Raw genomic sequence first — 24,794 nt, 5'->3', positions numbered from 1 at the left:
TGCACTTTACTATCTACCACTACAAACTCCAGTTTGTCTTTGTCCTGGACAAGAACAGGATGAGCTGATCCTGGCAAGCATTTTAGTATCTTGAAATTGCATTTTTCTAACGTGAAGCTCCATAAAATGTCACCAAAATGACTCAATCAGTCTCCACTCAGGGAAGATTTCCCAGTTGCAGGGTCTAGCCATGGAGGAGTTGCACCATTCCTTCACAGCAGCTGCCTGAGCCACTGCTGCAGCTTTTGGCCCTTGGAGCATCTGATGGGGAGGTGGGGGGAACTGCTGACCCTGCTGCAGTGTGGGCCCTGCAGCCTTGGGCTGAAGCCTGGCCCCTCAGCCCCCTGCAGCCTCCCAGTGAGCTGGGTGGGAACAGCTGCTGCATTCCTGGAGAGGCTGTGAGCCCTCCCCAGTCCAGGCAGTGCATGATGCTCCTGTCTCTCCCCAGGCATCTCTGTCAGCAGCCTGAGCGACAACTTGTTTGTGCTGCACGTGCACTGTGAGGACAACAAGCAGAAGGTACTGGGGGCTCATCCCTCTCTCCTCCAAGGAGCACATCCAGCTGGGAGGAGGGGTGACAAAGTGACAGGGATGTGACTTTGTGCCAGCTCTTTCACTGGTATTTCCCTGTGTTCACTGCTGGGGCTCAGCAGGGTTTTTTGCCCCCTCTGGTGCCGTCCCTGTCCCCTGTCCCTTACAGCAGGGTAGTTTTGGTGCAGTGACAGCAAAGCCATGATCCTAAAGCATGGACTCTCCTCCCAGGGTGATGTTGTCCTGCAGAGTGACCACGTGATTGAGACACTGACAAAAACAGCCATTCTGGCCAACAAAATCAACAATGTCAACATCAACCAGGGCAGGTGAGTGACACCAGGGCCCTGCCTCAGCTCTGCTTCTTCCTGTACCCCACCCAAATGTACCCAATCCGCCTCAGCCAAGGCTCCAGAGCACATCTGCTGCAGCTCTGTTAACACCCAGCTCCTGGAAAGTCCCACATGCTCACCAGGGCTGTTCTCACCCTTTGCTCTTCACAGCATAAAGTTCACAGTGGGACAAGGCAAAGAAGGGATCATCGACTTCATCTCGGGATCAGAACTGCTCATAGCCAAAGCCAAGAACGGGCATCTAACAGTGGTGAGTGTGGGCTGGGGATCACTTACCCTGGATCCAAACCAGCATTCTGGCATGGGCCACAGGCCAGGGGATGTTCCTGCCCTGCTATCCCAGCCTTTCCCCTAGTTGGAGCTGGGCACTGGGCTCCTGCAGCCCTCCTGCCAAACTCACACTCAGCAAGGAACTGTCCTCACTTTTTATTTCCACCTCCCAAGATTCATTTACTTCATAGCAAATCAAATTTTAGGTACATTTAAGAACACAAAATCCTCTCCCCTTCTCAGCTTGTTTGTGGTGATCCTGGCAGTCAGATCAGCCCTACAGCTCATTTATGCTCTGTCAGACCCCAGCTAATTCAGAAATAAATCCAGCACAAACCCAGACTGCACTGACACCCCTTCCAGCAGAGCTGAGAGCTCCCATTAGGACCAGAGGGCTGCCCCTCACAGCACCCTCAGCATGTTCAGGAATTAAAACTTCTCGGCATTCTGAGCACACTTTCAAACCTGTCCTTCTCCTGCAGGTTGCTCCTCGGTTGAATTCCCGATGATGAAAAATTCCCTGCTCCAGGACCTTCCCCTCCACAGAATTGGCTGAACATTGCTCCCAGCAAACCTTCCCTTCCTTGCTTTGCTCTTTCTGTTACTACCAAAGACCTGCACTTTCAGAACAACCACAAAATACATCCTTGCTCTCTTGTCTTACTCTCAAAGTCCCAGACAAAGGCCTTCTCCTCTCTTCCTTCCCCGACTGAACGTGGGGTCCAGCACAGCACCCAGCACAGCTCAGGACCTTCAGCTGGGCGTGGAGGAAGAGTAAGCCCTGATGGAAATGACCAAAATTTGTGCTTGTCATCACCAAAAAAAGCACAACCAGAAAACAACTCTGCTGCTTTCTCAGCCAAATCACTGAAATGCCAAACTTTGTATTCAGAATGTTTTATGAAGAATTCTGCTCGGAGATGTTTTAATGCTTTGTGTTACAAATATAGTGAAGCCATATTGTGTAAATGAGTAAATCCTGTAAATACTTTATAGCCAAGGATAAGATGCACTACGAGAGATGGAGTTGATGTGGAAATTTTATGGTTTAGATTTGGAATTTTCGTTGGTTTTAGTTTATGGTTACAAGGTATAACCTGAAAAACCCATGATGTAACTTCACTGATCAGGAACCAGAGACTTTTATCTTTTTTTGAAGTCAGCTGTCCCATTTCTTGCTATTTTTATACCATAGGAATTTTTCATATCCACACAAACACAAACACAATGTAATACAAACTGCAGAGGTTACCACTGCTCTGGGCTGGCCATGGGATGAACATGAGCTTCCCCTACTACCCTTTTTTCCCTGTCTGGGAGTCCCCACTGCCCCTTCCCCACACAGCTCCGCAGGCTCAGAGCAGCACCGTCAGGAAAAATGGCTTTTCCTCTTGTTCCATAACTGGAAGTCAGATTCCCACAGTATTTATACCAGTGCCTCAGTGCTGCCTTACCAGGGAGGGCTGGGCACTGCTGCTGCCCCACAACTTCAGGGACACAGGGGGGTGGGTGCTGGCTGCAGCACAGCTTCCTCCTCAGCACCTTCCTTTAATCCAAACAGCTGCAGGGTGCAGGGCTGCATCCGTGGCAGAGCTCCACAGCCCAGCCTGTGCATCCTGCCCTACTTGCCTTAGCCACCCTTCCTCGCCATCCTGCTGCAGCCACAGCCAGCCCTGACTGCCTCTCACCCACTGCTGCCTCTCTCACAGCCTCAGCTCCCTCTCCTGCTCTGGTTCCTGACACAATGCCATTGTCCAGCCCTGCTCCTGGCTGGAATGTGGGATACACTGCAGGCCATCCCCAGATGTGCTCAGAGCACGCTGCAGATGTTGGTGTATAACCTCTGCCAGACTACGCTGAATAAATTTTTACAAAAAACCAACCCCCCTTGTCCTTGGTGCCGTTTCCTTACGTGGTTTGGGGGGAGGCTGACCCCAGCCCCAGCTCCGGGTCCATTCCAAGGAGCAGGTTATCCCAGCAGAGCAGCTAACCTGTGTCCCTTCTCTCCACCTATGGAACTGCACTGGATGAGAGCTGGAACAGCAGGTGAGAGGAATTCACCAACCATTTCCCAGGGATTTATACTGGAAAGACTGGATAAAAGGGCTGCTCCCAGCAGCACAACTCACGCTCAGACCAAATCTTCCTTAGCTCCTGTCTGAAGAACAAGGCTGTTCCTGCTGCTCTCTCCCCCTCCACCTGTTCCTAGTACAAGCAACAAAGGAAAGTTATTCTTCTAAAAGAAATTCATAGTGATGGTTGGCATTTTTAATTTAGGTTTGTTTTATTTAAGTTTAATGTTAATTCCATGCTGTGTTTCAGTAAGAACAATACAGATTCTGTATCTGTGGCTCCAGTCAGATATCCAGTAGTACAAATTAGCTTCAAGTTACACATACTGAACAAAAGAGGTTGAGCGAGCGAAGGGAGATGGGGAGAGGGGAGGGAGAAAAGAAAAAATATTGAACACGCATGCAGGCTTATCAATGCCACCTTCAATGCTAACCTGCTTGGAGGGAAAGTAAAGAACAGGCAAGAATGAGCAGCCACGGATTGTTGAACTGTTACCAGCACCATGATTTTCAGCAACATTTCAGCAGTTTGGAAACTTTTTGTTTTTATACAGTAAAACCACTACAATAAATGTCCCAAATGCAACCTCGCAACTTCAAGCTAAACACCCAATTAAGTTGAAACATTGGTATAAAATTCAGTTTAAACAGTTATAAAAAAAAGAAAGATGCCACCACATGAGCACTACCTGGCCAGGACCAATCTCTCCCTACACGGCCTTCAGGTGTCACATCCAGGTCTGATGGCAATGTCACCACAGCTGGCAGAGACAATACAGTAATGCTGAAAGAGCCTTTACGCAGTCCTGTTAGTGTCTTAAAGAACCTAAAAGCTGGCACCAGTAAAATCCACAGAAATTCACTCTTGCCTTTAAGAACTTTTAAACTGTGTAAAAAAAATAAAAATAAAGAAACCCAACAGGGCAGGAACCTAAATTCTGAGACCCAATGTAAAAGTCAGATTTGGTGGTTCTCAGAGTGACACTGAGGGTTTTTGTGGGGAAGGGGGAGGGTGGTCAGAGATGGGTTCTCTTGTTGGCCTTTGTGTCTCACTGGTTTTCATCTTCCACATCCTGCAACGCTTCTTTATTCTGTTCTTCACCTGTGGAAGTGGGAAGAAGGAAGTAAAATGTTACCATTTAAAACTGAGAGCTGCAGAACAGCTTAACAAGCACCTAGAGATTAATATTTTCATGCAGTACACACTCACTCTCCCACTCCACACTGCCAGCTCCAGAGTGAAGCATTCCCATGGAAACGAAGCCTTGGAATCACCTGCACCCTCACACACAACTGCAGCCAGGCCATTAGAACATGGGAGGACAAACAAACCCAGCCCTGGAAACTGACACCACTCAGGCGAGCAGTCCTGGACAGCCCAGGCAGAAACCACGGCAACAGCTGTGGATCAACAGCCTTGGATCTGGAAATCCCTTCCCCAAACCCTCACCTCTTTCTGCCCAAGTCCACTCAAGCCTCAACAGAAAAGTATTTCAGGGAATTTTATACAGTTATACTGATGGCAGGAGTTACCACAGGTATGAAAAACACCCTACTGTGAGTCCAACCTGCTAAGAAACCCTGGGTTTAAGGTCATTAAAGAAAAACATCTTGTGGAAATGAATGTCTCTGTTCAACCAGGCTGTGCCATGCAGGGGAATGGGGCTGTCCATGAGACTCCTGCAGTTTGGTTACACTCCAGCTGCCCCAGGGAGCTCCATGCAACATCTTCTGCAGGGCTTTACCAAAATTCTGCTGCAACTGGGCAAGTTCCAGGTACCTCAGCTGGTGCCATCACACATGCACAAGTCACTTAATTGATAAGGGAGGCTGAAAAAATGCTTACAATTATCTGTAACCACACAAGAGGGGACTTTCTTAAGGGCAATAAACAGAAATTAGTAATTAAAAAGTTAATTTGCAATAAAACTCAATCAAATGAGACTGGTAACTTCCAGCAGAAAACCAGAATGTTTGCTCAGAGCATGTCCAGATTCAGGATTACCACCAGGTACAACAGGAAGTAGATTTTGGAGGGGGGGCCTAGAACACAGGACATTCAACAACAGTAAAGTTTTAGAATTCTATTTAAGAGAGGAAAGCAGAGGCTTTAACCCAGACTAGAAGATCTGAGCATGCTCTAACCAACACACTTGAGCAAATATTCCTCTACCAGGCCACTGTGAAGTACTTCCCATGCCCAAATATTCTTCTATCCATCCAGGTTTGCAGCTCAGTTCCCAAACACGTGAGTTACTCTGGATCCTAGTCAAGCACATCATCCCTGGGCAGGGGACAGGTGCCACAGGAGTGGCAGCAGGGACACAAGCATTTGTCAGCAGCAGGTGACAGAGGCAGGCACTGTTAGTGACAGGAAAACTGACACTGAAAACTCCAGTGAGCCACAACAAGAGACTTACAAAGTAGAGTTTTTAGGAAATGAACAGTTGGACTTTCCTTTAGGAATCTATACAGCAGGAAAGAAGGGGAGAACAGGAATCATATGGAGATGGCATTACAAGTGTGGAAATAAACTCAACACTCATCTGGGCCATGGGAAAGCTACAGGGATTGGGATGGGAGTGCAGCAGCTGGGTCATGCCTGGCTTTACATCCCTACATGCTGAAATGGAAAGAAGGAAAAGCTTAATGCCACAGAACAAGCCCTTCCAAGCCTCTCCCATCCCCTGGAAACTGCTAACTGTGCCACTATTGATTTATCATTCAAGGGCTCTGCTCATCTGGGAATATGGAGCTCTGGAGGCATCAGTTAGAAATGCACTCAGAGTATTAGCAAAGTATGAGAAACTTAACTCTGCACCTGTGTCTCAACATTCTACATAATCACTTTTCTGGATCTAAAGAATTCCACCACGATTTTAAGCAGTCCTAGAGTATTTGCAATTCTGTCATCGTTATCCTTCTGGCACCAGTAACCAGGAGAACTGGAACTACTTAAGGAAGAACAAAAACGTCCATTTTCCATGCTGTAGAGCAAGAAATTTAGATCTGTTTATTTTTTCAAAATCTAAAGAGCCTGTAAGTAATCCTGTGGAACTTCAACAATATCCAAGATCCATGAGAGACATCAGCTACGGGCAAATCAGGAACTTTTGGAAGACACTGGTACTATCCCACACTGATCCAACCTTGTTACTCCACTAAAATGACTTCCACAGACTACCAGGGTTTTTGGCTCCAACAAAAAAAGTAAAGGTTGTATCTAAATTGAGGGAATGTGAAATACATTTCTCCTCTCCAATGCCTACCCATGGCAAGGAAGGCATTCAACACCTGCAGTGTTTTAGAGAAAAGTCTACAGATCCATCCAGGGTCCATCCTGCACCAGAGATAATCCTTGAAAAGAGAGGTGCAAGAGCCTTAAACACTGGGATGTGGAGTAAACCAGGAGCCACGACCCCACACATTTACAGCATTCCCAGTCTCAGCAGCACAAAGAGCAGAGTGAGGAGCTATGGAGTAACAACACTTCAAAACAAGCCCATCACTCTACATAAAAACAGGAAATTGGGAAAAAGTGAAAAGATTCTACACTTATTTTCAGATGGACACATGACCAATAAAGTACCCCCAAGAATGCTGTGTGGCTACAAGGAACAGTTTACTTAAAATTTAAGACACTCACATATTTATGTGAAGTTCAGCAGCGCTGTTTCTAAGCTCTGGGCATTTGTAGATACCCAAAATAATCTTAACAGGACTTATTTCTTCCCCTCCAAGTTAAAAGAAGTCAGCCCTTTTCCTTTGTCTCTCCAAGAGAGAAACCCTAAAATGAGTAGATTTATACTAACATTGAATGTGAAAGTTTAAGTGTTGGGAAAGTCCATTCAGTGTGCCAAAACCACTTCAAAAATGTGTGCCATCCTTTGCTAGTGAACAGAAGCAATCCATGTCCCACCTCTGGTACTGCCAGGGGACACATTTGGCATTTGCTCTGGCAATGAGAATATGGAGTGACCTGGAATGAAGGGGAACTAAAGCATCTGCAGTGCTTCCTCCTGCACTGGAGGTTCACATCTGCTTGGAATGACAGCCAGAGATAAGCATGAGAGAAAGAAAAGATGAAATAAATGAAGTCACTGCTGTTACAGTCATCACAGCTGCCATGTGGGGAGGGACAAACAACCAAGTGCTAATTCCACACCTTCTTCCTTCAAGTGAGAGCTCAAAAGACCCCAGTGTCACCCCTACCACCTGATTCAGAGTTAAGGTAGGACAGGAGAGTCATTACTGGGAGAGACAGAAGTAAGCCATCCAAGGCTCTCCATTTCCACACTCTGTTCCTGGGTCAGGATGAGCTTTTCCAGCAGGACTCACCATCACCCTGCATGTCTGAAGTCCATAGTGTCAGGTTATCACGTAACAACTGCATGATAAGTGTAGAGTCCTTATAGCTTTCTTCACTCAGTGTATCCAGTTCTGCAATAGCATCATCGAAAGCTGCTTTTGCCAACCTGCAATGACACAACAAAGATTTAACAAATATTGCTGAACACAATCCAAAAGCACCACTTAACACCAGTCACTCTGTGCTTTAAGAAACTTTTTACTCAAGAATATAGGTTTCATTAAGCATTTCTATATCTTGATTAAGTGCTGCTAAAAACTTAGTGTTAGAGAAATGGTATTTGCTTCCATCACTGCCACTGTGTACATGCTCACAGGTCACAGAAATCAGTGCCACCATCCCCTTCCAGCCTGTGCAAGACAAGTTAAATCACCTCACACCTTGGGCAGTTTGAGGGCATGCACAGAGTTAACCTGGCAAGCTCTGAGCTGCCATTAGCTGATCAATTCAAGGTTATCACTGTTCTGCCTTTCATACACCATTACTCCCACACAAACAGGTGGCTCTGGACTCCAAAGAAACGGTGACGGTGAAAATGTTCCCAGTGAACTGACATTGATCACAGCAAACATCAGCAGGAAGAAAGCAGGAAAAGCAGTTACTCCTGGCTTGTCTGGTGTTCACACAGCATTCCCCTATTCCCACTCTGCCAGCCAGCACCTACCTGCAGGCACGATCAGGAGAATTAAGAATTTCATAGTAGAATACAGAGAAGTTGAGCGCAAGTCCTAAGCGGATGGGATGTGTTGGTGGGAGTTCTGTCATTGCAATATCACTAGCAGCTTTGTAAGCCACCAAGCTGTTCTCTGCAGCCTCCTTCCTGTCATTTCCTGTGGCAAACTCAGCCAGATACCTATGGTAGTCCCCCTTCCTGAGAACAGAAACAGTAGGAAATCATAATCCTTGTTTGCCCACCAGCCATTAAATTAACAGCTGCAATTAAAGTGTGTTTAGATATTCACACCAAGCACTCTGCTGCTCAGGTACTGTCTACACAACACTGCAGCAGAAGCTGAGGGAATTTTAAACCATCACTACAGGACACACCTCCTTTTCTTCTCTTTAAAAGTGTTCAGCTCATGCAAAATAAAAAAAAACCCAAGCAGGGATGTGATTTCTAAATCATTAACTCAATTTAAATTGCTGTTTCTTACATCTAAGAGCTGCACAACAGTTTATTTTAAGATTTCTATCTCTATTTCAGGCCTGTCCTCTATAAAAGGTACTTACATTTTGTAATAGAAAACCTTGGACTCGCCAGTGTTAGCTGCTGGAATGAGGTGTTTGTCCAGTACATCCAGAATGTCACAACAGATTAACTTCAGTTCAGTCTCAACCTAGTGAAGAAAAATAAAAATATAACAAAAAATTAGAAGAGGGGGCGAGGTTAGCACCTAAGCCTAAAAGCTTTCAAAAGTACCCAAATATAAAACAGGTAACATCATGAAATTCTAAAGAGGGCTAAGACAGAAGAAAAATAAATAAAATGCAGCTGCTCCACAGGTGCATTAAGCAAAACAGTTCTGCACATTCAGCTGGCACACACAAGAGGCAGGGACTGATGGATGATGAAATGTGGAACTGAACAGTAAAATTGCAAATTCCTTGGAAGACATCTTGCTAGACCATTGCATTAAGTTTGTCTCAGGATGTAATTCCTTACTGCAAGGCTTGCACAACTCAATTCCTTCCATTTTTGATCCCAGAAGGCTGCCCTAAAAGTGGCAACAGCAAAGGGGACAATTTGAAGGTAATTAACCTGAATCAGCTCAACTCCATTATACCCCAGAGTTAAATGGCACCTTCACAACAGGTTCTAGTGAGTCCTTGGAGGCAAAGCTCTAAAAATAGAGCCTTAAGACAAAAATCATGGAGTATCAGAACAGAATCAAGATGTGCCACACAAACAAAGGTCAGGTACAAGATGAAAATAAGCTCCAGAAGCAGGTGAAAAACACAAAGCGCAGCAACTCAGTGAAAAAGCAGAAATCATCAACACTAACAGTGAAATCTGTGGCCAAAACCACAGTATATAAAGGCTCATTTAAAAACAGATACTGGATTTGAATAGTCTGAACTGAAAACAGTCACATGAACCTCCATTTTTTTGAGTTCCAAACATAAAGCAAGGTCTATGAGGTCAGGGTTTACCACAGAGAGTTTCACACCTGCAAGCAAAGAAACTGAGCACACCAGAAAAGCTGAAACCGCTCCTGTGCCATCAGCACTGCCCAAACCAGATGGGCTCTGAGCCCCCAGGTCAGCCCAGTAGGAGTGGTTGGTTTAATACACACAGTCACCCATCCATGCTGCTTTTTCATGATTTCACAGAGACTTTTACAGCTACAGCTGAAGAGAACTCTGGCTCAAGCTAATTTCATATAAAGGAGAGATTTTAAGCAAATGCATTAAAGAAATTACCAGGAACTGCAAGTCTTGGATCACAGGAGCAGCACCACTCAGTCCACCATCCCTTCCTATCCTCCCACCCAAGCATTTGCTTTCTCCTTCTTCCTTTAAGCATTTTCCTTGCCATGTAATCCTTTTATCACCACACAGCTCCCAAACTATCTGGGTTTGTAACCACAGCAGTTATACCCAAAAGGTGTTCAAATTACAGATCCAAAATAAATAATAAACTGGCACATACACACACACACTGACTTGTACAAAGTAACAATTTGCAAAAGTTCCTTTAGGTAAATTAACTGTCAGCAAATTTCATGGACAAATGTCAGAATGCCCTGACATTCACAGGAAGAATAAGATGCTGTACTTAATTATGTGACAAATGCTTAAGAAAGGTGCTGAAATATGGTCACTTGAGGAGAATCTACTTCATATATTCTTGGGCTACAAAAGCTATAAAACCTTTGGCCAGCAGTCAGTTCCTGCAAACTTCTTTCCTCTTGATCCTCTTTTTCAATGACTTCTTTTGCAGAGAGATCTTCAGCAAAACTGCAAAGAATTAAACCAGTTTCTAATCCTCTTTAGTTAAATAACCATACATGTACAAACTCTATTTCATCTCAGACAGACCTTTTCCAGCTTTGCTTAAAGGATCAGTCACAGTTATCAGAGATCAGCTGCTGTCCAGGGCAATGGAAATGTCCTGAGCAAGCTTAGTTTAAAAAGATTTAATATAAATCAAGGTGATTAAGAGTAAAACAAATAAACAAAAAACCCACAACAAAACTAAAAGCTCTTGTACAAAAAGGATCAGTTCCAGACAGAGTGGCTCAGTGAGCACTCTCTAAGAAGGGGGGATGGAGGAGAGCCTGGCAGCTGGCCCAAAACCAGCCCAGGCTGGAAGTCAGAGCACTGGAAACACACATTCCATGTGCCACATCTCCAGAGCAGGAAGGGGAAGGTCACTACCTGTGCTATGGTGTGGGAATGGATCTGGTTTAACTGCAAGGGAGGGAACTGCACTGTGTGCAGCCACACCCCACTGCAGCCTCTCCAGGATGAAGAGCACAAGCCTCAGTGTGCTCTCATCAGAGATGCAGCCAGATGAGAAATTCAGGAGCTTTTGTGTATCCAAACGGCCACAGGAGGCAGGAGAGCAGCCTGTCTACAAAGGAAGCACCTAAGTGGCATTTTCCCTCATGGCTGTGGATGTGTTTGGCTGCATTCAGCTGAAGTGGCTTGGGAAGAGGCACAGTCTGGTGTCTTTCATCTCCCACCGCTGCCCAGTGCACACCTGAGACAAGCCCAGCCCTGCCCTGCCCTCCCAGCACCACCATCCCTGGAGTTCTGCCCCAGGTCATACTGGCCACTAACTCAAAAATGTCAACAGGAGCCATGAGCTGAATTACAGTAAATACTGACATACACCCAACCCAACAAAGAATTACCTTCACAAAAACCACTACAGAAACTTTCAATTCCTACTGGAGCAGCACTCTACAGCTGAGCAAGGTCACAGCTGCTTCTGGTAGATGAGAAATGTGTCTTTCAGAGATGCTGGTTCTATCCAACCCCCCAGTGCTTTAAACTTGACCTTGTTGGCCCCCAGAGATGGTCTGGGGGTTGGGGGGAAACGTTTGGTTGGCTGGGGCTTTTTTCCCTTCTTCAGAGCCTTTCAAGTCTGAAAAAGGTTTTCCCAGCAATGAACTCACTCTGGAAAATGCTACAATAGGTGAATTTGTTGACAAGGGAATCATAGCGAGCAGAATTCTGCTGGAAGCTGTTTCTTCAGGGAAGCACTGAGCACAACAGGGCAGGAGTGCTACTGGTGAGCAGTGACACTGAGCAGCATCCAAACCTGTGCCATGTTCCTTCCTGCTCCCAGGCCATCCTGCCAAACCATTCACACACTCAGAGCAGATGCCAACCCATATTAAGTGTCCCAACAGCTACTAACAGGAACTGGCTTTCAGCAAGAGATGATGCTCAGGAACATCTTGTAAAAGTCCCTGTGGAGCTGGGCAGACACAACCACCCTTCCTCCAGTGTGGAACCAGTGACAGAGTTCAGTGCACTGCTCCTCATGTGCAGCTCTGAAAGCTGTTCCCTTTGAGGATTCCACAGCTCAACACCCTGCTGGCATAACACTGACTTCATGTGGCCTCTCCATCTCTTCAGACACCTCAAGCACTACAAACTTGTACTTCTTGCACCCCAGTCCATCCAGAATGGCACACATCCTTTACAAAAAGGGATGCAGAACAAAGGCTATTTCTAGAGTCCTTTCAAAACCAGGAGAAAAGTCTTTTCCTCATCAAAGGATCTCTGGCAGAAGATGATAACCACCCCCAAAACCCTGTGCAAAAGAATCTGGAAACACACAATGTAAAACAAATTTAATCACTGGATAGCTGTTGTCTTGTTTTCTATGTTCTTTTAGGAAACACCCATCAAGAAAAGGTTATTTGGGACTGTATGTAACTGGCAGAGTCTCATCCCATCAGCATGCCAGCATAAAATTAGAAACTCACAACTTTAACAATTCCATGGAGCAACAGAAACCCTGTGAGTCAACAGAAAGTAGACAGAGCCATTCCTGGGAGAAGATTTCCAAGCCAAGATCATTTCCATTGCTGGTATATGAATCAGTGCCAGGTGATATAACAGACTCCACTGTTTCTCTGGAAGTGAAGATGTGAACCATGTGGAGGCACTTGTCCTCAAATAATGGAGATGAAGTCTCTGCAGAAATGTGTGGGATTTAAATAGTATGGGAGGCTGCCTGCTCCATGCTAAACCATCATTTAGGGCAGGAGGAACAACAGCTCACTGGGAGCTGGAGGTTTCATTAGCCCTTACCAATGGAAGTCAGAGCTTGCTGCAAGTTCTCCATTTTAGGTAAAGCTGCACACACTGACTAAGTCAGCATGAAGTTATGTGGATCAATTTTTCCCTCTCTCTCCAGAGAGAGAAAACAGCAAGGCCCTGGAGGTTGCTACACACGCAAGTTTCACAGCTGGGATGACCAGGACGTCCCCAGGAACAGGAGTGACAGAAGACAAGGAGCCAAGAAGAACCTGAAGAACCTTCCCCAAGGACATTTCAAGTGTTAGTGTTTTGAACTCTCTAGGACAGAGAACTGGAATCACAGAAAGTGTCACTGTATGATCCAAAGCAACTTTTATAGGAAGTAGAAGTTTAACAGCCAAACACCTCCTCTGACAGAGTTAATCAAAAGAAGTGGCTTGGGGTCAGTGAGGCTGGAGGGGAAGGAATGAGGCTTCCTGAGCAGGTGGAGCCTCCCACCTGAGTAAGCAGGGAAGTGCCAGTGCAGTTCAAATGCTTGGCAGAGCTGCTGATGCACTGAGGGAAAGCCCTCCCTCTCCTGAGCCTGCTGCCCTTCTGAGTGTTTACACAGCAACACCACAGCTCTCCCCTTCACCAAGAGATTCATTCTCCTGATAAGGAACAAGCTCCAGCCTTCCAAGGCTGCCACCCCATTTCAGGTCAGCACAGCACAGGCCATCTGGAACAGCAGGGCAGTTTATGGCAAGGGGACCATAACTAAATGACATTTTGCTGTAAGACCAACTCCATCTTACCATTTGCCGATATTCCCGAATCATTTTTAATTTGTCTTCTCCACCTTTGTTTTCTTCTTTCTGTTCAATGCTGCTGATTATTCTCCAGGAAGCTCTCCTGGCTCCAATCACATTTTTATATGCAACAGAAAGCAGGTTTCTTTCTTCCACTGTCAACTCCACGTCCATTCCAGCCACCTTCTTCATTGACTCAACCATTTCTAGGAGGAAAAGGTCAGGCAATTATTCTCACACCTGATGCATCCTTCAAATCATTCAGTACAAGCTGTACATTAATGAGAACTTAGGAAATTAATCAGACTCCCTCCTCCTTTAATCCAGCTACTCCTCACTTTTACCCTGGAGTGCTCCAAACAAATCAATCAGCACATACACAAATAAGTATCTGATATTCATCTGGCATTTTACAAGGGTTCCAAAAATTAATAACAGTTATCAGCACAATCCTACAGGAGTGTTTGCTCTCCAGAGTGCTTTGGAGAAAGCAGAGAACACTGAGAAAAGGTGAGCAAATGTGATCTGGCTCTTGACATAATCAGGATAAATCTGAGGAATTACAGGATGCTCCACTGATTTTTCAACTGGAATACAGTATAATGTGGTAATTAACAAAAATATAAAATCCAGATTTGAATACATGTAGAGATGTATGAGTACTGTTTCTAGGAAAGTGAGTCAAAGCTGCAAGATGAGCCTCCAAAAGAAAAGTTTGATGCTTGGAGCAGTAACAAAGAAGTCATCTTGAGTGTACCCACAGCAACCATACGTACCCATGCCAAGCAGCCATTTACACTGACAAGTAATGCACAAAATATGAATATATATTTGTATTTTAAGCCTGTTGAAAAGTATTTCTAAACCTGAGGTTAAAACAATCAATACTAAAACCAAAGCCAGCTTTCCTACACTCCAATGAAAACAAAGACTGAACCACTTAAGGAAGGCTGTAACCCTTTCATTACCTAACCACACTGGGATTGTTCAAGACACATCAGAAGAACAGTGTTAAATACACAAATGAAGCTTAACTATCATTTTTTGCCCTCAGATGTCAAAATCACAACCTGAACAGGCATAAGCTACTGCAGCAATGGAGACTGTAGGCTCCCTGGCAGGAACAGTGTTATCAGTCTCCAACAGGTCTCCATATGGGGAGGACAACATTTTATGGTGGCTCTATTTTTATCAGCAGATTTTGCTTCTCTAAATCACAGAAAGTAACAAAAAAATTCACCAAGGGTTTGATAAAACTTGTTGAAAACACCACCCTGCAATTCCAAAATGGTGAGAAGAATCTGAGAGCTGCCCTAGAACACTCCATGCTCACACAATTAATATTAACATAAACATAAGTAATTGATGCCAGCTAAATTACAGGCAATATAATATAGCTACAATTTGCTACTTAAATAAACCAAGCACAGTGATTTTTTTTTCCTGAAGGATGACCCATACCATCCCATTCATACAAAGAATCTACTTAAAAGCTGTGAATTTTAAAAACTATGCAAATTAAGCCATCTCATATTTTGAAGTTTATTAAACAACAGAGCTACACTCAAGATAAAATGCATGACAGTTCTTGTGGACAAAAATGACAATCAGGAATTGAGACTTGCAGTCTTCATGACCTGGGTATCTTTGTCAAGCTCCAGCAAAAAATGCAGGTCTTGTTTCCAAGCCTAATATTTACTGCCTTCAGAGAAGCAACCCAGAGGTTACAGAAGATGCTGCCTTTTCTTTAAAGGGTTTCTATAATTGTGCTTTATCCACTGGGATTAAATACACAGTACTTCACTCATACTCCTGGATGTACACAATGCTTTTTTATAGAAAACCTCTTAATGAAGACAACAGAAATCTATTTACACTTATCCCATAGAACAATGATATACATTGAATAATGAGCCCAGAAGTGTGGAGGTTGAGGAACATGGACAGCAACAGCTCCCAAGATCTTCTGCCCTGCATCAGGAAATTGCAACAACTGGGCCAAAAAGGGCATGTTTTATCAACTGTTCTACAGGTTTCCTTCACAACCTCTTCCTTAGAAGCACATTTCTCTAGTGTGAAAATGTGAAATAAAAAGCTATACACAAGACTTGCTGTTCCCTGTAAATGAGGAGCTGTTTTCAGTGTACATTCAAACACATCATTGCCAATTTAATCAACTGCTTGCCTTCTGCAGGATTTTATCTGTTACCAGTCTGAAGATCTACAAGCTCTTGAAACAGAGGTTAAACCCAATTTAGCTGAGCAATAGCTGGTCCAAAGCCAAACCCAAAACTCTGCCCTACAAGGAGCTCCTGTGTCAGTGTTTCAGTCTGTTGGCAAAGGAGGTCATTACCCACCCTCCTGCAGAGCCACAACCACAGAAACAAGGGAGCCAAAGGAAAACAGGCACCAGCTCACAACTACTCCTTATCAGTAAACAGCCCTTATCACCCCAACATTTTTATGACTGAGTTGTTAGTAAGTTAAATAGATTCCCTGACAAGTGGCAGCCACTGGGAACAGGATGCTGGGGGATGGGGGAGCACCTCAGGTCCCTCCATTTGTTCTGAAGCACAAAGCCCTCAGCTTCAACACCCCTCACACTGGGTACACAACCTCCCAACACTGACAAGAGGAACTGAAAGGTCTCCTTCACAAAGTCTTAATCTTGTCACTAGGTCACCACACAACCACAGATCAGAATCCCACCCATAAACAAGCGTCCCACCCAAAGAGAAAATATTTATCAATCTTTATTAGTCTAGCCACAAAGCTGTTGGATAAAAAGGTTTCTAGTTTAGTTAACAGCCCAATTTTACTTAAAAATACAAAAATCTGGGCTAATATTTCAACAAGACAAAATATTATGCACATACCTGGGTCTTCCATAGTAAAGCCATAATCCAGCCCTGAAAATTTAAGCCTGATGAAAAATCTTAAGAATACGAGTATCCCCTCCAACAGAAAACAAAAATAAAGTCACCCACACCAGTGCCAGAGCAAATTTTTTTTTATTTTAAATGCAGTTTTACCTATCTGGAAGTTTCCACAAGGAGGTGGAAAGCTCAGTCAGAGACCATTCAAGACAGAATACAAGTCTGAGATTACATTTCATTAACAAGGATTACTGCAGGAATGACAACTCATTGCATACAAAATCCAGAGACTGTTACACTGCATTATGGAAAAAGTAGTGTTATGCAGATTCAGAGAGACAGAGACTGTATTTAAGTGGTTAAGTTCCAGCCTCTCAGGTGATTGCAGCTGTCACTTATCATGCTACTGTCAGATCATGCCACCATCAGATCAGGAAATCCCAAAAATGTAAATTGTGGAAGGAGAGGGGAATATTCTGGAGGATGACATGCTCGCCCTAGATTCAGATCGTTCCCCAAGCACCTGCTGCTGGTTAAGAAACACCAGAACACACAGACACTGCCTGATCAGGTCTGTATATTCTCATGGAAAAGCTGAGACTCCAAACAACTGCCTAAGATACTACAAAACTGTCATGATGGCCAGGCCATTTTTTAGGTTCCTATATTCTACTACCATGATTAAAATGCTGGCTCCCCACTGCAAACCCTGCTGAGTCACCTCCAGCCACCAGGAGGGACACACAGCCAAAGCCTGGAAAGCACAAAGGGTTGGGACAGAGGTGGCCACCTACAAAAGGTTTGTAGAACAGCAAGGTGCAAGGCTTGGGATTGGGGCTTAAAGTGAAAGACAAAGAATAAGCCTTACTCTAAGCTAAAAAGTCATGGGGAAGTTTAATCTTTTCTACTGCCCTTATCTAAGGACAATAAAGCAAACCTGGATCTTTGAGATTCTAAGCTGCTGCCCAGTACCTATTTCAGCACTTCAGGAGCACAAAGCTGCAAGTGAGCATCCTGTGAGCTGTGAGGAGGTGGAGGACACAGGAGAAAAAACAAACCTTCCCTTGTGTCCACCACAGATGATCACAGACCATGAACAGTACTCAAAGACTCAGTACAAGTGTCAGCCTTGTACTTGTTCATTCTTGCAATGAACAAAAGATGATCAGAAACAAGTCACAGGAACTTGAAGTGTCTGACCCTAAACTGTTGTGTTTAAAAAAAAAACTGTGAAGGTTTTGCAACCTTCAGTCAGGGCTTTAACAGCAGCAGCAAACACAAAGTGGTTCACACTGTTCATTTGAGAAGGGTTCCAGCAGACACTCAAGGGGACCTACACCACCATGAACCTAATACTAGGGGTCAAGTCAATGGGAATTACATTTAAAAAACCCCTGGAATAAGTGGGCATATGCATAATCACTATACTGTAGAGCATGGCCTTCCATTATGCCTCACAAATCTAGTGGAATGCTTTGAACAAGTGAAGCACATGGACAAGGAGGCATAATTGGAATAGTCTACCTGGATTTCCCAAAGGCATTTGACAAGGTCCCTCACCCAAGGTTCTTTAAGGAACTCAACTGCCATGGGATAGGAAGGAAAGTCCTCACATGGATAAACACTTGGCTGAAAGACAGGAAACAGGGCATGAATATGAGACTCAAGTGCTGAGAACAGAGAAAGCCCCCCAGTGGAATCACAAGGGACCTGTGCTGGAAGCAGGCTGACATTTCTGAGGGAGCCACAGAAACAGAAGCAAATAAGAAGTACTAACTTAGTAGCAGCAAACTCCTAGGAACAAACATGAGAAGAACTGAAGAAATAGAGGCCAGTGTGTTTTCTTCAGTAAGAGATGAATGCAACTGTGCAGATTAATGCCACAGACTGCATTTCCCACAGCTACAGACCTAGATCAGTGTGCACCACCCTACTCACTACACTGATGAGCTCCAAATTCAACCAAGTGGAAGTTCAGCTTCTCTTTCCATCCATCAGGAACTCCTCTGAACACACCATGACACTGCCTGCATAAGGTTTTTCTGTTCTCTTAGGGAATCCTGTGTTTGACATCCAGAGATGGCTGAACCCATCCCTACTGATACCCTCCTTCCAGCTCAACACCCCTCTGATCTCTCAACTGGCTCATTCAGGTCACCAGCTCAGACAACTACTCACAAGGGAAAAAAAAATTAATCCTGCTTTTTATTTAGAGAACTGAACTGGTTCTAAGGGTCAGACCAGAATTCAAGCACAAATGAGAAGCATTCCTTATCACAATACGCAAGTTTTACACAAAATGAGCATAAAAGAACCTAACAGGTGGATTCCCAGTTAAGACAACCAACAGGGAGAGGAGGAAAAAAAAACCCAAATAATATCCAACCTGCACAGTGGCTTGATGATGATTTTGTGGACAAAGCAGAGGGTTATGCTGCTATTCCTTGTGTAAGGTTTCTAACAGCTGGTGCAGTCAAAACCCTTCCAAACCTGACAGCATGACTCTGCAATAAACAGTCCTGTACCTTCACACACTTGGAGAAACACAGGTTAGGGCCAAGTTATCCTAGCAACAGTGGGATTTTCTGCATGATCAATTGTATGGTCTACCACAAGTCCTTCTAGCAACAAGAACATTTTTAAATCATTCCTCTAATCTGTTCAAGCTGTGGACATTTACTTTTCCAAATCAAGAGGATTTCCCCACTATTTCTAACAAACATTTCAGTTTGAAAGCAAACATTTTAAACCTTGGCCTGATCATAAATCTCTCCCTTTACTGAGATCTGCTACTGAGCAATCCTCTAATACTGAAAACCAGTTCAGCTTCTGAGCTCCTTGCAGAGGACCTCACCATCCAACTGCAGAATTCTGTCTCCTTTGTCTGCTCCTGGTACCTCAGGAAATTCAAGAAGGCCATTACAGACAAAGGCTCTCTCACACAACTGCTCATAATCACAAGTCAATTTATGTCCCAGTATGTACAACTCCCACTTAAAGAAATGTACAGTCTTACTCCTTTAGCACTGTCTTGCCCATATTTTAACTCTTGGATTCCTGCAATTCTTAGGGATATGCTGAGGTTTTTCTGCCTTTTACCTCAGAGACAGCAGTGACACCCCACATCACTACAGCAGTAAGAGCTTTAACAGGGTAAGTGGTAACCATTAATAGGGAGAGGACCCAAAAACCTGAAGTGTGCTTGACATCTGCTTGAAAGAGACCAATCCTCTGCAAACCAAAATTAATATGCAACTTGAATTCTAATTTGTGACTTATTGATTCCTCACTAGGCTCTAAGCTGCAGACCTGTTACTAGGAGACAGATCTTCCTAAAAAGGGTTCAAATCTTGAACTGAACCCACTGCTGCACACATTCCTGCCTTTGTGATAAAGACACATTTCTAAAGACAAAGGAGCCAGCTGTTAGCCTGCTGTGCTGGGAGGCAGGAGACCTGTCGTGGTGGGCTGGGCTTTCCTTACCTGTACCTTGACCTATTCTCTGGTTCTGAGGGGGAAACCCCACCTATTTCACCTCACCCAAGTCATGTACTTCAAGACTTGTAGTACAAAGCAGCTGCTGGAAGTATCTGCTCACAGACTGCCTTGAGCCATAGCATGTTTCTCACAGGAAACAACGATGTCCCCAGCCTCCATAAAGAGGAATTGGTTTCAATATTCAGCAGCAGTCTACAGGAATCCTCTACATCCTCTTGATATAAAGAGTTCCACAACATCACTTACTCCAGTTGTTTTCCAAAAAAGGAGTCCATTTAGTTATATATTATTCTACCAATAAGGAATAGCAGTGAATGAGATTTCTCACCAAGCTTCCTGTACTGCCAGTAAGCTTCCTGGCATTTTGTGATTTGCCATAACATGCCTAAGCAGATCTGTGAAGATAGTCAGACACTCAAATCTCTTAATATATCTCCGGAGATCAGGGTTTAAGTGCTACTTACACTGCAAAAGTACCTAGAAAGTTGTCCTCTTAATCTGGGCCACCATCCTGAGGACAGTACAGGCACAGGACTAGATTCCCAACCATTCACAAATGCAGCTCCCAAGACTTCAGAAATTCCCTAAGTGGGTCAGGTAAGTAACACCAGAGAAGCTACAGTTGGGTGCCCACCATAAGTGCTGCTATAAATGCCATGAGCCATACATAAATAGCAACCCACCATTCTTCCAGTCTCCAGGAGAAAGATGGGACAGAAGTTTACACTTATTCTAATGTTAAACACAAAAAAAGTGTCAAACTCATATTTGAATTACCCAAGGGACTTGTACTTCAATTTATCTGTAGCCAGTACTTACCATCACCCCATTTGATATGTGCCCATTAATAACTGTGGCCTTATAATTGTGCACCTCAAAGATCAAACTGAGGAGCAAAATTAGGATTAGCTTACTCTTTCCTCATATTGCTTCTCAAATCACTTTGCTCACAGAATAATTCAGCAGTCTCAGCTATGATCTTGGCAGAACTGCATTATTTCACATTAACAAGAACAAATTATGCCAATCATCTTTAATTGTTTCAGCTGAACAGGAACAGAGAATTAAATGATAAAACAGTATCTACAGTACATTTTCTTCCAGGCCATGGACACAAGGGAAGTGAAGATGCATTTAGAGCAGCTGGCAGAATTAGAGGGTGCATCTTAAATTATGTTGACCCAACCTGATTCCTAAAACCTCTGGAAGTCCAAAACCCAGAGCACTGATTTAAACAGGACAACCTTAAGTTCAGTGCTCCCTCCTAAATTGTAACAAGTCTCATGCCCATTCAGAAGCAATACAGCACAACAAGTCTGCTACATTTTGCTCTGGGCAGTTTGTTTAGCAAACAGTCATGATACTGGGAGAACCAAAAGTCCACCCAGGGAAATGCTGCACCAAGGCAATAATCCTTCCCAATCAATTTTTATCAGTTGACAGGAAGTTTGCATTGCAGATCTGTGTCATGGGGTAGAGTCCTATTACCTTCTAACAAAGTGATTTACTGCTGACTTCAGAAAACCCCAGAAAGACACTCATGCCTCAAGAGCTCCCAAGGATGATGATTCCTCCAGGATGTTGGGTTTCCACTCAAACCAAAGCCAACACTTTCTGTGGCACTGACTCATCCCTACCAGGTGGAGAACCCTTCCCTCCTCAGCAGAAGTTGCACACATTCTGTGGAGTATGGATGTGTTCCTCTGCCCAAGGTAATTATGGTACCCCAATACCTGGTTTCTGGGGGCATTTCCTTTCTCCAAGTCCTTCAGTTATGGCAGAGACTACCTTACTGCTTTCCTTCAGCGGTACTATGAATTCTAAACAATTTTCCCATCAGAACTCTAAATGAATGGAGTTTTATTTAGGCCTTCTTTTTCTTTTAGTTTCTCATTTTTTCTCCAAAACGTGTATTTTTCAGATTTTCTGCAATGGCGCCATCAGATGTTTTTTAAGCACAACTCAGTAAAAACGTGTCATTTGGTGAGACCTTGCTCATGTTGTCTACAAAAACTGAGGAACAGAAAATATTTGGAGTGTCTTCTTACCTCTCTAAATGAGGTGTTACTGCATTCACACATTCCACTTACATATATTTATTTTACTTCAAATGGGTAATCACAGCTCTCAGGGCAAAGTAACAGTCTCAGAAGAGTCGAGAAAATTAAAGGTCCTTTCTATTATATGCAAGGGAACCATGTTTAAAAGGAACAGTTGCAAGACAGACATTTTTGGGGCAAGAGACACCACCCAAGGTTGCCAGTTCCTCCCCTCTACCCCTTTTCCCCCAGATATTAAATCATCACGGATATTAAATTATCAGGGATAGCACAAAAACTTAAAGAGGAAAAAGGATGAAAAGAAAACGCTGGGAAAGTGAAACTACCTGTAATAATTTCTACCACATAATGAAAGCATATGCGTTTTCTTTAGGCAGTGAATCATGTACTCGCTCCCTGCAGGGTGAGAACTCGCTCTCTCTGGGTTTGCCAGGGGCAGCAGGATCGCCAGCCGGGGGTAGAGGCAGAGAAAGAAGCGCAGCCCCGTCCCCGGGGACCCCCACGAGCACGGCCGGTGAGGGGCCGAGGGCCGGGCCCCCCCTCCGAGCGCTCAGCATGGGCGTTGTCTGCGGCGAGCCGCCCTCGCCCCGCTCCGCCCGGCCGGGGGAGCGCGGGGCCGGGGCCGGCCGGACCTCGCGGCGCCGTGAGGGGCAGCGGGGTCTCTCTGTGGGGCCCCCCGAGGCGGGGGCGGCTCCCCTGCCCCCCCCTCCAGGACTCGCCCTTCGCGGCCGCCATTTTATTCCCGGCTCCTGCCGCCACCGCCCCCCGCCCCGGGCCCCGCCCCGGCCCGAGACACCCCCTCGCCCAGGCCCCCCATCCCCGCTTCCAGCGGCCCCTCAGGGCGCTCCCCGTCGCCATTTTGTGTGCGCCCCCTCCTCCGCCCCTGCCCCCCTCCCCCGCCCAGCCGCCATTTTGTGGCCGCTCCCTCCCTCCCTCCCTCTCCCCTCGGCCGTGCACGGCCTCCCGAGCCCGCGCGCTCACCATCGTAGCGCTCAGCCTGCTCAGCCAACTTGGCCTGATAGACGAGGTCCTCCCGATCGTCCATGTCCTACGGGCGGGGCGGCGGCGGGGACTGCGCGGGGCGGATGGCAGCCGATGGGTCCGGGGGGCTCTGCAGCTACCAGCTCGCTGCTCTCCGGGCAAATATGGCGGCAGCGCCTCCTCCCGCTGCATCCGGGCACTCCCGCGGGCGCGCGCATGCGCCCCGCCGCCTCCCATGGCAACGGCGGCTCCCTGGCAACGAGCGGGGGGCGGGGTGAGGCGGCGTGAGGGGTGAGGCGGCATGAGGGGTATGAGGAGGGGTGAGGAATAAAGGGAATGGGGCGGTGTGAGGGATAAAGCGGAGTGAGACGGGATGAGGGGTGAGGCAGAATGAGGGGTGAGGCGGGATGAGGGATAAAGCGGGATGAGGCGGTGTGAGGGGTGAGGTGGAATGAGGGATGAGGCAGGATGGGCGAAGCGGTGTGAGGATGAGGCGGGACGGATGAAGCGGTGTGAGGGGTGAGGCAGGATGGATGAAGCGGCGTGAGGATGAGGCGGGCTGGATGAAGCGGTGTGAGGAGTGAGGCAGGATGATGGATAAAGCGGAATGAGCCAGAGTTGTCAGTGTGAGGGGTGAGGCGGGATGGATGAAGCGGTGTGAGGGGTGAGGTGGGATGAGGGATAAAGCGGAATGAGGCGGAGTTGTCAGTGTGAGGGGTGAGGCAGGTTGGATGAAGCGGTGTGAGGGTGAGGCGGGACGGATGAAGCGGTGTGAGGGTGAGGTGGGACGGATGAAGCGGTGTGAGGGTGAGGCGGGACGGATGAAGCCGTGTGAGGGTGAGGTGGGACGGATGAAGCGGCGTGAGGGGTGAGGCGGGATGAGGAATAATGCGGGATGAAGGATGAGGCGGCCCGGCAATGGCGGGGATGGATCCGCCGTTCCCCCACCCGGCTCTGGCGGGGCCGTGACCGGGACATGGCTGTGGGCGAGCGGGGGCAGAGGGCCCGGCCGCCGGTGGAGTTTCCCTCAGTGCGGCTCCATCTCTCCGTATTTGTGCTGCCCTCAGACGCTGACAGCGCTGTTTGAGTTACCCTCTCTCGGTATTTGGGTACAAATCACCGCATGTGCCCCACATGGAAGGGTGGATCTGTGACGGAAAGGCAGACGGTCAGATACAGGTTTCTGCAGCCTCTCCAGGGTGTTTGCTCTAAGTATCACCTGCAGTCCTAGCACGTGGTAATTTCACAGTTTCAAGAGGCTAGAAAATCTAGAAAGTAAAATTGAATGTTTCATGAGTTCCTCACACAGTATTTCTGAAAAACAAAAGGAGCATTCACTTTAATAACTAAGATAATGCCTCAATTTCTGAAATCAGAATGGTTTTAGAAAACTAAAAGGGATGATGCATGGCTGGCATGAACCTGATCTTCAAAGATCCCCATCCCTGGGAGTGTTCAAGGCCAGGTTGGACAGGGCTTGGAGCAACCTGGTCTCATGGAAGGTGTCTCTGCCCGTAGCAGAGGAATTGGAATGAGTTTTAAGGTCCCTTCCAACTCAAACCATTCCACAATTCTGTGATTTGCTCAGGGCAGCTGTGAATGAAGTCTTGTCTCTTTTCCCAGTGTCTCCCTGGAAGTGCAGACTACAGATGCTCTCCCATCACTTCACTGCTGGGAGAAGTGCACAGAGACCTTGGCAAGTTTTGACAGCAGAGACAGAGCTGGCCCTGGCACCTCCTGGACACAAAGTCAGGTATCCCCATTTATTGTATTGTGCCC

General features: G+C 45.9%; 2 protein-coding genes across 7 annotated transcripts in view; one reads left to right on the top strand and one right to left on the bottom strand.

The window, feature by feature from the left end:
* The window catches only part of MYO1C (myosin IC), a 50,170-nt gene extending 47,134 nt beyond the window's left edge, over window positions 1-3,036 (top strand). For all 6 annotated transcript variants that reach the window (XM_059866130.1, XM_059866125.1, XM_059866126.1 and 3 more), the window contains 4 exons: window positions 449-519; window positions 763-860; window positions 1,035-1,134; window positions 1,637-3,036. In XM_059866130.1, coding sequence (XP_059722113.1) covers window positions 449-519; window positions 763-860; window positions 1,035-1,134; window positions 1,637-1,663 — 296 coding nt within the window. In that variant the 3' untranslated portion in view covers window positions 1,664-3,036. The remainder of the gene's footprint in view (window positions 1-448; window positions 520-762; window positions 861-1,034; window positions 1,135-1,636) is intronic.
* Window positions 3,037-3,413: 377 nt separating this feature from the next.
* Window positions 3,414-23,210, bottom strand: YWHAE (tyrosine 3-monooxygenase/tryptophan 5-monooxygenase activation protein epsilon). The gene is made up of 6 exons (XM_059866131.1): window positions 23,016-23,210; window positions 13,607-13,806; window positions 8,826-8,932; window positions 8,260-8,466; window positions 7,565-7,701; window positions 3,414-4,328 (listed from the first exon to the last, which is right to left on the bottom strand). The coding sequence occupies exons 1-6, from the start codon at window positions 23,077-23,079 to the stop codon at window positions 4,276-4,278; spliced, it is 768 nt and encodes a 255-aa protein (XP_059722114.1). The 5' UTR covers window positions 23,080-23,210; the 3' UTR covers window positions 3,414-4,275.
* Between the last annotated feature and the right edge of the window lie 1,584 nt (window positions 23,211-24,794).

This window comes from Haemorhous mexicanus, chromosome 22 (assembly GCF_027477595.1).
Source record: "Haemorhous mexicanus isolate bHaeMex1 chromosome 22, bHaeMex1.pri, whole genome shotgun sequence".
NCBI classification, from domain to species: domain Eukaryota; kingdom Metazoa; phylum Chordata; class Aves; order Passeriformes; family Fringillidae; genus Haemorhous; species Haemorhous mexicanus.
The sequence above is the reverse complement of the archived record's forward strand: the minus strand, read 5'-3'. Positions and strand labels throughout refer to the sequence as shown.